The sequence below is a fragment of the Cherax quadricarinatus genome, chromosome 40, assembly GCF_038502225.1.
Source record: "Cherax quadricarinatus isolate ZL_2023a chromosome 40, ASM3850222v1, whole genome shotgun sequence".
Lineage (NCBI taxonomy): Eukaryota > Metazoa > Arthropoda > Malacostraca > Decapoda > Parastacidae > Cherax > Cherax quadricarinatus.
The window spans coordinates 6,340,637-6,355,211 of NC_091331.1; the positions used below are offsets into that span (position 1 = coordinate 6,340,637).

A 14,575-nucleotide genomic window follows, 5' to 3' on the forward strand; every position below is an offset into this window, starting at 1 on the left:
AAACGGAAACCTGTAATTGTTTTACATGATGGTAGGATTGCTGGTGTCTTTTTTCTGTCTCATAAACATGCAAGATTTCAGGTACGTCTTGCTACTTCTACTTACACTTAGGTCATACTACACATCCGTGTACAAGCGTATATATACACACTCCTCTGGGTTTTCTTCTATTTTCTTTCTAGTTCTTGTTCTTATTTATTTCCTCTTATCTCCATGGGAAAGTGGAACAGAATTCTTCCTCTGTAAGCCATGTGTGTTGTAAGAGGCGACTAAAATGCCAGGAGCAAGGGGCTAGTAACCCCTTCTCCTGTATAAATTACTAAATTTAAAAAGAGAAACTTTCGTTTTTCTTTTTGGGCCACCCTGCCTTGGTGGGATACGACCGGTGTGTTGAAAGAAAGAAAGAAAATTATACACACAGACTCAACTGAATGGGTACTATCCTGGCCATAATATGCATCAGCTATTAAATATTGAAGTCATTCAGAAGAGGCAGACAGACTCATATTTTAATTGTGATGACTAAATAGGAATCAAAATTTCATACAATTTTACTCATAAGTCAAATTTGCAAATATTCACTTAAATTTCTCCCTCCATCATCACTGAATCAAGATGCTCCCTTTTTTTGAACATCTGAGGCTATGCAACTTAGGGTTTTAGAAGTTATCTAAGTCATTCTAGGGTGATGGGAATGAATTCATTAACCTGCACATGCCAATTGTTCCAGTAATCAGGTCCTCATTATCATACACAAAAGTTCAAATTTTGAATCCTATTGGATGAGTTCTCAGGTTACGAGTGAAAGAAAATTGGAAAGATGGAGGAATGAAATAAAAAATAAATTCAGGCAACTATTTAAAGGTCTCCCTTTGGGGACACCTAATAAAGAAAATATGATTCTTTAAGCTAAAAGTTCCACTCAAAAAGTGTTTGCAATAGTATCCATCCAAAGATTAAATTTCAATTTTGTTCCTTACCAATTGAGAGGTTGCTGTGCATAGAATGAGAGTCTGAAGATACCATCATTAGTAGTGCTCCATCAGTACTGTCATCCCCTCCACCAACCAGAAGAGAAACCTGTATCAAAAATATACATTCATTATACAATATTAATGGAAATGGCACAAACAAACCCAGATGGAGAAAATAAAACATGAGGGGGAAAATACTGTATAATTTAGCCTAAGACTGAGGTCCTCTTCAGCATCCTGCAAGGTGCTGCACTGCAAGACTACTGTATACAGTAACACTTTTACCTTCCATTTTATTTTATCCATATGGGTTCCTTCATGCTATTTGACTTGTGTTGTTTTCAATTCTGTTTTGATTGAACAGAAATCCTTAACTACTGTGTAAAATTACATGAACAATCTTCATACTATTTCTCATAATCAAAGACGTCAGTAGTGTTGAAATTCAATCTACAGTCTTAGAATATTATGACTATTATACAATTATTGTCTAAAAGACATTAAAATCATGTAAATAAAATGAAAAGCAAATTGAAAATAGATTTTAACTGACCTGATCAGGCTGAGAGGGCAGCAAGTGCTGCGTCATTGTAGATTGGTGAGAAGGCCCTGGCACAGCAACATCTGTTTCTAACACCCTACTTGGCTCTGAAGATGCAAGGCTTAAACTGAGAGAGCTATTCAAAGAGTCTTCTGTTAACCTTTTAGGATCAAGCAATGACTGGTGACTAGTTGGTAAACTTTCAAAATTTCTTTGGTCAAGTCCTTCATCAACCAAATCATCTTTACCAATAGAGCCAGAGCTCAGGGCATTTTCACTTCCAACTGAACTATCATCATTCAGCTCAAGCACATATGACTGACTTAACTGATCCAGGTCCTGGCTACCTGCATTACCAGTCAAGCTATCATTATCAATGGTATTAGTTGCACTACTGGAGAGTGACACAAGAGGTTCTAACCCTCTTGATGCACTTCCTAGTCCTCTCGAGTCACTTTCTATTCTTCCTGAAGTGTCTCCTAATTCCCCAGATCCACCTGAATCACTCAAGTGATCTGTATCTGAAGCTGTGCTACAACCAGGCAAACCCGATGTGATATTTAGTAGTGGTAAACTACTGCCAAGAACTCCAGGATTAGTCATATTGTGTGTACTAGAGGTGGAAGGCTGATCTCTAGCTTGATCACCTTGTATGCTAACCTGTCTACTGGTGATCCGAGGTGTGCTGGGTCTTGGGATATCCAGAGGATCATTAAGATATGGCCCTGGATCAGGGGGTGGTGGAGTGTTAGGGGGAGAACGCTGCTCACCCACCACTCCAGATAAACTGGCATCTAAGGCATTGCTGGAGAAGTGAGAGAGAGAAAGAGAAAAATGCTCTATAAAACGATTAGCACTAGCTCTTCCACTTGTGAACATTCCCTGAGGACTGACAAGTAGTGCAACATCCTGACTGTCATCACTGTGTTGCAAACCAACTTCTGATGTTGATATTTCATCTCCATGCCCCATTACTGTTAGCTGCATCTGTTCTGTTGGTACTAGATTATCATCTGAATCATCATCAGATGTCTCCTCTTCTGGGTCCATGATTCCTCGACCACTGGTGGAATCAACAGTTGAATCAAGTATAGCAGCACTTACCAGACTTGGAGAGACTGGGCTGCTGGGACCAGACACATCATTGCCCTGAAACTCTGCAGGTGTTGGAGGTATAGAATCAATATGTCCTGTAGATGATGATACAATACAGTTATCTGTAGGTGTGCTGGGTGATCCTAAAGGAGACACATTACCCCTGACACTACTGCTGGCTTCACAACCAGATGCAGTGCCATTAAGTGCCTCTGCTTCTCCATCACTGAGCCGAACTAATCTATTTCTAATACCTGATGGACCAGGAGTTGAACTGAGCTGTGGTAAATTTTCTGAAACATCATTACTGTCATCAGCATCACTCTCTGAAGAATCTGATCTCTGATGTCGAGGAAGAACTTGATGGCTAGAGGGTACAGCTTGCAGAATACTTGGACTAGGTTGTGGCATAGCTACAAGGTTACTAGGGCCTGACCGAGAGATAGCCTGAATTCCACTAGAACAAGGTTGGAGTATAGCCTGAAGACCACTTGGACCAGGCTGAGGCATACTCTGTAGACCACTTGGACCAGGTCGAGACATACTCTGAAGACCACTAGGGCTGACTCTTGCCACAGTCTGAAGTCCACTAGAACCTGGTTGAGAAATACCACTGTCTACAATATTACTCAAAGCTAATCTCTTCTGTTTGGCCCATACACTTTCACCCAATGACGGACTTACAGTAACATCATCGTCATCGTCATCATCAACATCATCATCATCATCGTCATCATCATCATCATCATCATCGTCATCATCAATTACATCAGCTGAAGCCCACCTTGGTTGGGATCGTGATAAAACTGGTGGTGTTGCAAACAGACTGTTAGCAGGTACTAAGCTATTGCTTCTGCTTGCTGACACTCGTCCAACTGAGGAAGGTGGTAATCTGTGTGCATCAGAGACTGCGAGGCTTTCTGTAGCACTGGATATACTACTGCTTACACCAGCTGGTAGACTAGGAAGGGAACTAGCATTGGACAGATCTTCCATTGGAGAATCAGGATGTTCCAGTGATGCTTCTATTCCTGCTAAAGGACTGTTGTACGGTGGAGGTGGAGAATATCGAGCTGCTGATGACAGATTGGGGTCTAAGGGACTCACACGACGTTCACATTCTGCACTTGATGAAGGTTGTGGTGATAATCCTCCACTGAAGCCCCCACCTAGGCTTAAATATCCCACCTGTTGAATAAATGCAACGTTAAAATCAATCATTTAATGAAAATGTCTAAAAGAGCCAATTAAAAATTCATATTTTTCACTACACGACTTAAAACTATACTGCATTACGTAGAATGAAAGGGGGTAAAGCAGCTGGAACTGACGGAATCATGACAGAAATGTTAAAAGCAGGGGAGGATATAGTGTTGGAGTGGTTGGCATTTTTGTTTAATAAATGTATGAAAGAGGGGAAGGTACCTAGGGATTGACAGAGAGCATGAATAATCCCTTTATATAATGGGAAGGGGGACAAGAGAGATTGTAAAAATTATAGAGGAATAAGTTTACTGAGTATACCAGGAAAAGTGTACGGTAGGGTTATTATTGAAAGAATTAGAGGCAAGACAGAATGTAGAATTGCGGATGAGTAAGGAGGTTTTAGAGTGGGTTGGGGATGTGTAGATCAAGTGTTTACATTGAAGCATATATGTGAACAGTATTTAGATAAAGGTAGGGAAGTTTTTATTGCATTTATGGATTTAGAAAAGGCATATGATAGAGTGGATAGGGAAGCAATGTGGCAGATGTTACAAGTATATGGAATAGGTGGTAAGTTACTAAATGCTGTAAAGAGTTTTTATGAGGATAGTGAGGCTCAGGTGTGTAGAAGAGAGGGAGACTAGTCCCCAGTAAAAGTAGGTCTTAGACAGGGATGAGTAAAGTCACCATGGTTGTTTAATATATTTACAGATGGGGTTGTAAAAGAAGTAAATGCCAGGGTGTTCGGGAGAGGGGTGGGATTAAATTATGGGGAATCAAATACAAAATGGGAAGTGACACAGTTACTTTTTGCTGATGATACTGTGCTTATGGGAGATTCTAAAGAAAAACTGCAAAAGGTTAGTGGATGAATTTGGGAGTGTGTGTAAAGGTAGAAAGTTGAAAGTGAACATAGAAAAGAGTAAGGTGATGAGGGTATCAAATGATTTAGATAAAGAAAAATTGGAGGAGTATGGAAGATGTGAATGTTTTCAGATATTTGGGAGTTGATGTGTCAGCGGATGGATTTATGAAGGATGAGGTTAATCATAGAATTGATGAAGGAAAAAAGGTGAGTGGTACATTGAGGTATATGTGGAGACAAAAAATGTTATCTATGGAGGCAAAGAAGGGAATGTATGAAAGTATAGTAGTACCAACACTCTTATATGGGTGTGAAGCTTGGGTTGTAAATGCAGCAGTGAGGAGGCGGTTGGAGGCAGTGGAGATGCCCTGTCTAAGGGCAATGTGTGGTGTAAATATTATGCAGAAAATTCGGAGTGTGGAAATTAGGAGAAGGTGTGGAGTTAATAAAAGTATTAGTCAGAGGGCTGAAGAGGGGTTGTTGAGGTGGTTTGGTCATTTTAGAGAGAATGGATCAAAGTAGAATGACATGAAGAGCGTATAAATCTGTAGGGGAAGGAAGACGGGGTAGGGGTCGTCCTCGAAAAGGTTGGAGGGAGGGGGTAAAGGAGGTTTTGTGGGTGAGAGGCTTGGACTTCCAGCAAGCGTGCATGAGCATGTTAGATAGGAGTGAATGGAGATGAATGGTATTTGGGACCTGATGAGCTGTTGGACTGAGAGCAGGGTAATATTTAGTGAAGGGATTCAGGGAAACCGGTTATTTTATATAGCCGGACTCGAGTTCTGGAAATGGGAAGTACAATGCCTGCACTTTAAAGGAGGGGTTTGGGATATTGGCAGTTTGGAGGGATATGTTGTGTATCTTTATACGTATATACTTCTAAACTGTTGTATTCTGAGTACCTCTGCAAAAACAGTGATTATGTGTGCTGAATGATGAATGATGATGAAAGTATTTTCTTTTTGGGGATTTTCTTTCTTTTTGGGTCACCCTGCCTCGGTGGGAGACGGCCGACTTGTTAAAAAAAAAAAAAAAATTCTCAATCCATAGTACTCTTGCTATCTCTTCTATTTCAAAGCAGGGAGTATAACAAATACTTCAGCCAGTTCCATATGAAGAAGAAAATATACCTAAGTTTGGGTAAAGGACATGAAACTTATTGGCTTATCGTTATCTTTGTTCTTCTCCTATTCTAGGATGACCCCTACCCTTCCCTCCCTCCCTCCACTACAGAGTTATACACCCTCCTAGTCATCCTATTGTGTTCCTTCCTCTTTAAATGACCAAACCACGTCCAGAACCCCTCCTCAGCCTTCTAAATAATACTTTTAGTAACTCCTCGTCTTTTATTTATTTCTCTTTTCCACTTGTATAGTTCAGTCAAATACCCCTATGATTGTACATCTTTCCATAGTGTATATTCAGTACATTCAGCCTGACTTTGTTAGAAAAATTCCTGATATACAACCATTTTATGTTATAACTTAGAATAGATGTCAAGTGAAAGAACCTATAAAGTATCTAGAAGATTTTTACAGCTTTTGATTTATCTTATTTAGCAAGATTGTTCTGTACCATATGTGTGTGGTAATCATTAATGAAATTTCAATTAAGAAGTCGCAATTACAAGTACTGCATAATCAAGATGAAAAGATACAGTAAATCAACATTGAATATACAGTAACAGTTAGGTCTTTCCTTCTCAATCATTAAACCAATTTACCTAAATACTTTTACTTATTTTAAAACAAGAGAATATTTATTTGGTTTGGTATACACTAAAGTTTAATGTATGTATTGTATATTTTCTGCACTAGGAAAAAAAAATTGTGAACAAGTATCAAAACATTTTGATACTTGTTCACTCCAATATGAATGGAGCAAATATGAAAATGAGTTACAGTTCTACTGATACACCTTTGATAAGTTTCAAATCTTACTATGTACTCTTGAAGCCCGGCCATGGGCCAGGTTCATTGTATAAAAGTTACTGAAGAGAAACAGACTAATAAGTCTGTTTCTCTTACTTCAATGCCACTGCAGTACAAGAAAATGTAAAATATTTACACAAGCACTAACCTGTTGCTGAAGCCGCCTATGATTCCAAAGTTCCCCATCATCTATGTCAACGGAGTCAGTCTCCTGTGATAACTGCCGTCCTACAGATGAAGGAATGGCAGTGTCTTGGTGAGTATTGCCTGCCATAGCTGCTCAAATTGCCAAACATATCTGCAGGATGAATGACCTTTTAAATATACAGCACATCTTATATTAATAAACTTTTAACTGTACAGTGGACCCCCGCATAACGATGGCATCGCATAGCGATTTTTCCGCATAACGATTACTTTTATCGCAAAATTTTTGCCCCGCATACCGATTAAAAACCCGCATACCGATTTTCGTCCGAGACGCGTCCAATGTGCCCTCACATGTGCCGGCCGTCCCATTGTTTACCAGCCAGCCTCCGCGGTAACATCCAAGCATACACTCGGAATATTTCGTATTATTACAGTGTTTTCGGTGGTGTTTCTGGAAAATAAGTGACCATGGGCCCCAAGAAAGCTTCTAGTGCCAACCCTGTGGTAAAAAGGGTGAGAATTAGTATGGAAATTAAGAAAGATTTTGAAGGGTTTGGGGCTAACCCTGAGAAGCCTATGCCAGTTGTGGAATCCATTGTGCCTACTTCAAAGATTAAGGAAATGTGTGCAGAGTGGTTTGAACTGCAAACCTTTATAGATGAAAATCACCCTGACACAGCTGTTGCAAGCCGTGCTTGTGACTATTTCAATGACAATGTTATGGCCCATTTTAGGAAAGTCTTGAAGAAACGGGAGGTACAGAGCTCTATGGACAGATTTGTTGTGCGACAGAGGTCCAGTGACTCTGAAGCTGGTCCTAGTGGCATTAAAAGAAGAAGGGAAGTAACCCCAGAAAAGGACTTGCTACCTCAAGTCCTAATGGAAGGGGATTCCCCTTCTAAACAGTAAGAAGATAATGCTCTCCCCTCCTCCCATCCCATCAATCATCACCAGATCTTCAATAAAAGTAAGTGTCATGTAATTGTGCATGCCTTTTTCAGTTTGTGTGTATTAAAATTAACATTTCATGTGGTAAAAAAATTTTTTTTTCATACTTTTGGGCGTCTTGCACGGATTAATTTTATTTCCATTATTTCTTATGGGGAAAATTAATTCGCATAACGATTATTTCGCATAACGATGAGCCCTCTTGCACGGATTAAAATCGTTAACCGGGGGTCCACTGTATTTAAACACTGTATTCTCTATTTAAATATTTGGGAGTGGATATTTGCAGGTGGGTTTGAGACAAGGTGACTTACAGTAGGTGGAATGTTGAGATGGAAAGAAAGATATTTATCAGTGAAGGCAAAAAAGGACACTCTGCAGATAATACTGATTTCAACACTTAAGATACTTTATTTCAGCATGATACAATGTTTGTACAAAGGTGAATTACATTTAGGTGTGCATACACAAAGCCCCTTAATATGCAGAGCATTTTGGGCAAACTTTTATACAAGTGTGAGAAATAATATTTTCAAGTCACTGAGAAAAGGCTAGAAGCAGTAGACATGTCATGTTTGAGATCACTGTGTGGTGTGAATATAACATTAGACATAGAATAAGTAGAATAGAAATTATTAGACAATGTGGTGAAACGGTATAACTCAATGAGTGTACAAGGGGGCTATCAAAACACAGTGGTCCCTTGATAATTATCGGGCTCGATAGTAATCCTTTTCGGAAATCGTCGCTTTATTTTCGTCCAAACATTGGCTCGCAAATGGTTGGTTGACTCTCTAATCGTTGTTCGTCCTGGACGCATACTCATGGCTCTGAGCCGCCTCGGCCTCCCTTCCCAGCCAGTGTGCTATTGTTTACCAGTGAGCAACGGTCCCCTCACTTGTTCATACGAAACATTTCATAATATTCCATTCATTTTAGTGCTTGCAAGTGGTAAATAAGTTACCATGGCTCCAAAGAAAGCTCCTAGTGCCAAGCCTTAGGTAAAAAAGGTGAGAAATATGATTAAATTTAAGAAAAACATCATTGAACAATATGAAAGTGGAGTACGTGTGGCTGAACTGACCAGGATGTATAACAAACCCCATACAACCATATCTTCCATAGTGGCAAAGAAAAAGGAACTCAAGGAAGCTGTTGTTGCTTGGAGAAAATTGTGGCCAGATTGTGTCCACAAGAGGGATTTTGAAGGGTTTGTGGCTGACCCTGATGAGCCTATGTCAGTTGTGAAATCTATTGTGGTATTGGGGAGTTCCATGGGGTTGGATGTGAGTTTGGAGGATGTGGAAGAGTTGGTGGAGGACCACAACGAAGAGCTAACCACTGAGGAGCTGCAAGAGCTTCAGCAGGAACTGCAACAGATCACAGCTCAGAATCTTGCTGCAGAGGAGGAAGAGAGATGGAAGGTGCCTTCTTCAGAAATTAAGGAGATTTTTGAAATGTGGGGTAAGTTTTAAAGAGAAGCCAGAAACAGAGCTCTCTGGACACTTTTTTTTGCGAGACAGGACTCCAGTGACTCTCAAGCTGGTCCTAGTGGCATTAAGAAACAGAAGAGAAATATGTAACCCCAGAAAAGGACTTGGTATCTGAGGTGTTGATGGAAGGGGATTCCCCTTCCAAACAATAACTAATCCAATCTCTCTCCTCCTCCAGTCTTCCATACACTAAGAAGAATCGCCAATAAAGGTAAGTGTTATGCTGTTAATATTTCATTCATCATGTCCCATTGTATTGTTTATGTACTACATCTATATTTCATGTAAAAAATTTTTTGTTTTAATACTTCTGGGTGTCAGGAACGGATTAATTGCATTTACATTATTTCTTATGGGGAAAATTGATTCGAAAATCGTCTATTTCGATAATCGTCACACTTCCAGGAACAGATTAACGACGATAAATGAGGGACCACTGTAATCTGGTCATGAAGCAAGTATGGAATAGATTAAATTGACCAAAAGGGTAGATGGAATTTGAAGAATAGGGGATGTCCGAGGAAAGCGTGGAGTAAGAGAGTCAAGGCTTCGAGTGGTAGGGCTCTTGCATTCAGCAGTCATATGGGAGCATGTTAAACCAGGAAGAGTAAAGACAAGTGGTTCTTGGGATATATGGAATATGAGTAGCGTAAAATTTCTGAAGAGATTCAGGAAACCAATTAGATAGACATGGGTTCAAAAAGTAGAGTGTAGTATCAGTACTATGAAGGATGAGTAGCTTATTGTGTTTGGTGTAACTATAGTTATGGTTTGTTCATGATATAAACCTAAATAAACATGATTCTGAGCAGCCCAACACAACTTTTGGTTTCAGTAACATCTGGCATGCCATTACAGATGCATTTATAATATACGTACATGCTTTACAAACAATCTGTATTTCAGCTTCAATCATCTCAACATATTGTAATTACATACGTATACAGTATAAGTTACATCTTATGATGACAATCTAGGATATATCACCTATAAAATGTACAGCACAGTATATACATTACTTATACAATATTTTTTTTTTCAACAAACCGGGCGTATCCCACCAAGGCAGGGCGGCCCAAAAAGAAAAACGAAAGCTTCTCTTTTTAAATTTAGTAATATATTATACAGTATGTGCTATATAAATTTAAGACTGATATGCATGTCTGAATGAAACAAAATGGTGACTTCACTGGATTTAAATTATTTTCAAAAACAATGTAGGAGCATTCAGGTCAGGTAGTCATTAAATGCTAATTTTATTAGATATTAATAATGGATTTACATTGATAGTATACAAATTTCAAATATGTTGTAAATTTTTTAAATGATGGATGATTTGCCTAATTAAAAACTAAGAACTTAAATTAACAATTATTATTATATTATTTTTTATTATTATAGGGAAGTGCTGAGTTCATAGGAGTCATATAAAACCTGGGGAATGAGAGGCAATGAGCTTCAGTCCAAAGAAGGAATTAGACAAATCCAATCCTTGGATCAAGAACCTCTTACTAGCTTCAAAGAGAGTATTAAGCTGATAAATGATAAGCATTCGTATAAACGATATAAACCTAGACATAGTTTTTTCTAGGCATTGTAAAATTTGCAAATGTGAGTATCAGCACAGGAGGACACCTTGAAGTATCAATTACAACCCAGACATGCAGTTATGTTAATGAATGCTCATCCTACCCAGCCACAACATAATGGATTATTATTATAATGGGGGAGCGCTAAACCCGTAGGATTATACAGCACATGTAGGGGGGGATAGAAGGTATTCAGGCTCAATTCAGGGAACTGGAGCACAGATCAAATTCCCAGGATCAAGAGCCCCTCACCAGCATCAAGGAACCTCCCTTGAGGGGCCAACATAATGGAAATGAATAACATTAGCTTGGTTGACTGGGGTATTCTAGGTGAATATCTTAAATTATCAACATAGTGCTTATATTAAAGTATCTAGTGCAGCCACAATAGACATTTAACAGCAGTTTTATCAAATGTTTGGCTTAGTTTTCATTCAAGTTCAATACACATGCTTAAGTGCAAATAAACCCATTTTTTTAAATCAGGGTAGAATTAAACACATAGGGGTCATACAGAACCTGGGAAATTGGAGACAACTAGGCTTGATCCAAGGAAGAGGGAAAATAATTCCAATTCCTTGGTTCAAGAGATAGGGATAACCTGTCAGGTTACCCAACGTTAGAGCTCCATTAGTTATTAGTAATTTATAAGAATAACAATTATTTTCTCCTTGGAACCACTGTACAAATTTAGTTAATTATGGAGAACCGGTGATTATGTTTGGATTATTATTATTATAATCAAGGGGGAAGCGCTAAACCCGGAGGATTATACAGCAATTATGTTTGGAGGCAATTTATTCCTGAAAATGTACTATCATGGACATTGTTGTGTGGTACAAATTAACGCCACTTAACCTAACGAAACCCAACCTTACTTCACCAGTGGTAGATATGGGACTGGTATGCCTTTACATTCATCTTTGTTTACCCCCCACTGTGACTGGTCAGTTAATTACTGCTGGCCAAATAAATAAATAAATAAAAAATAAATAAATAAAAAATAAATAAATAAGCGCTAAACCTACAAGGGCTATATAGCGAGCAGTGGTAGTACTGACACTTAATTGGTCCTCACCTGCTATACCTCCCAAAATAAATGCATTATTTTGGCTAATCTCTCCTAAAATAATTTCAACGAGAAATAATTTGTGCAGGGAAATAGAAGCACCAAAAAGCAATACGTGATTTCTCAGGACTGATCTTCATAGTAAACGGTTAAAAAATCTCCCGACATTACAGTAAGACACTCCGCCATGATATTTTTGACGACAGAAGTCACTGTGGGGATGACACGGGTGTCAGTGTCAGGAAGAATGGATTGAAGGATGAAAGGAGGAGGAGGAGGTGACATCCATCCATAACCATAGTCAGAAATTAACTGCCCAGACACAGGTATTTGGGTCAAGTCCATTTTGCCCTCGTCGGGGGGGACACCCTTCATCCCGGGGTAGCCATTTTGGACTATTATCGCTAAATTCTGTATGCTTGCACCAGAATGGCGTGCGGCGAGGCTCCCGCCGGGATGCAGCGTCTAGCTAGGGTATACTCACAGGCACAGCAAACCGTTGTGATGTTCCTCAATTGTGGTGGAAATAAACCAAGTTTACTTTCTCCCCTTTTTCGCAAGGTTGGACCGGTCTGACGTCACACGAGTACTGGAACCTTGCTCCTCTCACAACTATATCCATTTATTACATATTGCACCACATTTATAATAATAAATTTCATATGCAGCTATTCCCCATGAGCTGTAAATACTATTTATTTTACTTATTTAGATATCAAAAGTCGCTACACTCCTTGGCGCTTTGTATTACTTTTCCTTTCGTCAGTTTAATTTTAAGTCTTTAAAAAGTTACGTGCAATTATATTTTTATATTAAAGATAACAAAGTATTATCGTAAAAAGGCAAAACAAAAGACCTTATTTTGATATATTAATAGTATATATTTAATAAATGGCTCATTCTCTTCTCTAACGTTGACAAATATGTGTAAACAATAATATATCACTTTCACCAACATATCTTTTACAAAATGTTTATTTTCCTATTTTGTAAAAAAAAAAAAAAAAAAAAAAGAATGTTTACTGTTATCTGAAACGTGACAGACTATATCAGTGGTTTTATATACCGAGAAGTATGTTAATAAAACACAATATGCGGTTTATGGGATTTTATTGAGTAGACGTTTCGTGCCCCAGAGACGTTTCGCCCCCGGGGGACGCCTCAGCGTCTCAATAAAACACAATAAACCACGTGTTGTGTTTTATTAACGTGAATAATACTGTTTTTCTCCAGTGTTACAGTTATCTGAGCTATTTTACATTTATAATTGAAAGTTTACTGAAGGTAGAGTATACTGCAAGATGGTATACTGAAGGTAGATGGTATACTGAAGGTAGATGGTATACTGAAGGTTGATGGTATACTGAAGGTAGATAATTACTGAAGGTTGATGGTATACTGGAAACAGAAGGTATACTGAAGGTAAATATATTGTAAACAGAAGGTATACCGAAGGAAGATATACTGAATGTAGATATACTGGAGGTAGATGGTATACTGGAAATAAAAGGTATACTGAAAGTAGAGGGCATACTGAAAATAAAGGGTATACCTGGAGAAGGTTTCGGGGGTCAATGCCCCAGCGGCCTGGTTCATGACCAGGCCTCACGGTGGATCAGGATCTGATCAACCAGGCTATGTTACTGCTGGTCGTTGTTGAATTAGTTTCTGTTCCCTCAGGTTCCAACTAAATGATACATCCTCCACAACTCCTTCAGAGTACTAAACTTGTTCAACAATATTTTAATTTTTAGAATCCCTAGTCGGGCTTTTTATCTTCACTGGGAAAGGATGGAATAGCATTTTAGGATCCTCTGATGATCAAGCCTCGGGTCATGCGATTTTTCTTGACCCATGAGCAGTAATTTTTGTAACTAGATAGTGTTCATCATTAGGGACTGTCTATATCTAGTATGTTGGAGGGAGAAATAATGTGGCTTGGATGGGAGGAAAAATAACTTACAGAACTTGCGGAGGACGACCCATGGTGCGAGGACAGTTATTAAAGTGATGTAGGGAAGTAACTTAAGGTGTTGAGGATATATTATGTAATCATAACTAAGCGCTAAACCCACCAGGGTCATACAGCGCTGCACAGGGTCTTGAGGAATAGGTAGTATTTATTATAATCGTTAAACCTACCTGGAGGTGGAGGAGGCAAGTAGGAAGATGTTTCTGGGGAAGCACTAAACCCGTAGGGGGGTCACGCAACGCCTGAAGAATACCGGATAATCAGGTTTGATATTATTATCATAACTAAGTGCTAAACCCACAAGAGTTACAGCGCTGCTTCAGGTTTGGTATGAAGGGAAGAGCAGAGTTCTTTTAACTTCTTGAATCCAGATCCCATCAAGGCACTCGATGAAGGGTTATGAGGTGCTAATAATGGCATAATTTCTGCATCTGGCGTCTCTGCTGTGCAGGGTATGGAGAGTTCTGCCTTGGGTTGAGTGTTAACTTATTCTCTTCCCTCTGTACTCCCACTAACTTTTTTACTGTGAAATAGACTACTACATCATATCACCGGCTATGCCAGAATACCTCGTACTCGGGCACAGCCGGTGATATTTTCTGCCTCGTGAACATGAAAGATGGGAAATCTTACAAACCTCTATTCACATTTAAAATACACTTATCTTTACTCTCCAGTGTGTATGCCAACTGTTCTTTTGCCTGTAATATTTCCCCTCCCCTGTAATATTATAAACCCATAA

The 14,575-nt window shown here is 39.0% G+C and overlaps 1 protein-coding gene across 4 annotated transcripts in view; it reads right to left on the reverse strand.

Moving 5' to 3' along the window:
- LOC128687378 (uncharacterized) overlaps positions 1-12,462 on the reverse strand; it is a 49,107-nt gene extending 36,645 nt beyond the window's left edge. For 3 of the 4 annotated variants that reach the window (XM_070092666.1, XM_070092665.1, XM_053774823.2), the window contains exons 1-4: positions 12,346-12,462; positions 6,761-6,910; positions 1,528-3,798; positions 981-1,080 (exon numbers count right to left, since the gene is read on the reverse strand). In XM_070092666.1, the coding sequence (XP_069948767.1) occupies positions 981-1,080; positions 1,528-3,798; positions 6,761-6,886 (2,497 nt within the window). In that variant the 5' untranslated portion in view covers positions 6,887-6,910; positions 12,346-12,462. Of the gene's footprint in view, positions 1-980; positions 1,081-1,527; positions 3,799-6,760; positions 6,911-11,870; positions 12,311-12,345 lie in introns of those variants that run through there. The other variant, XM_053774822.2, reaches the window with a different exon arrangement.
- Between the last annotated feature and the right edge of the window lie 2,113 nt (positions 12,463-14,575).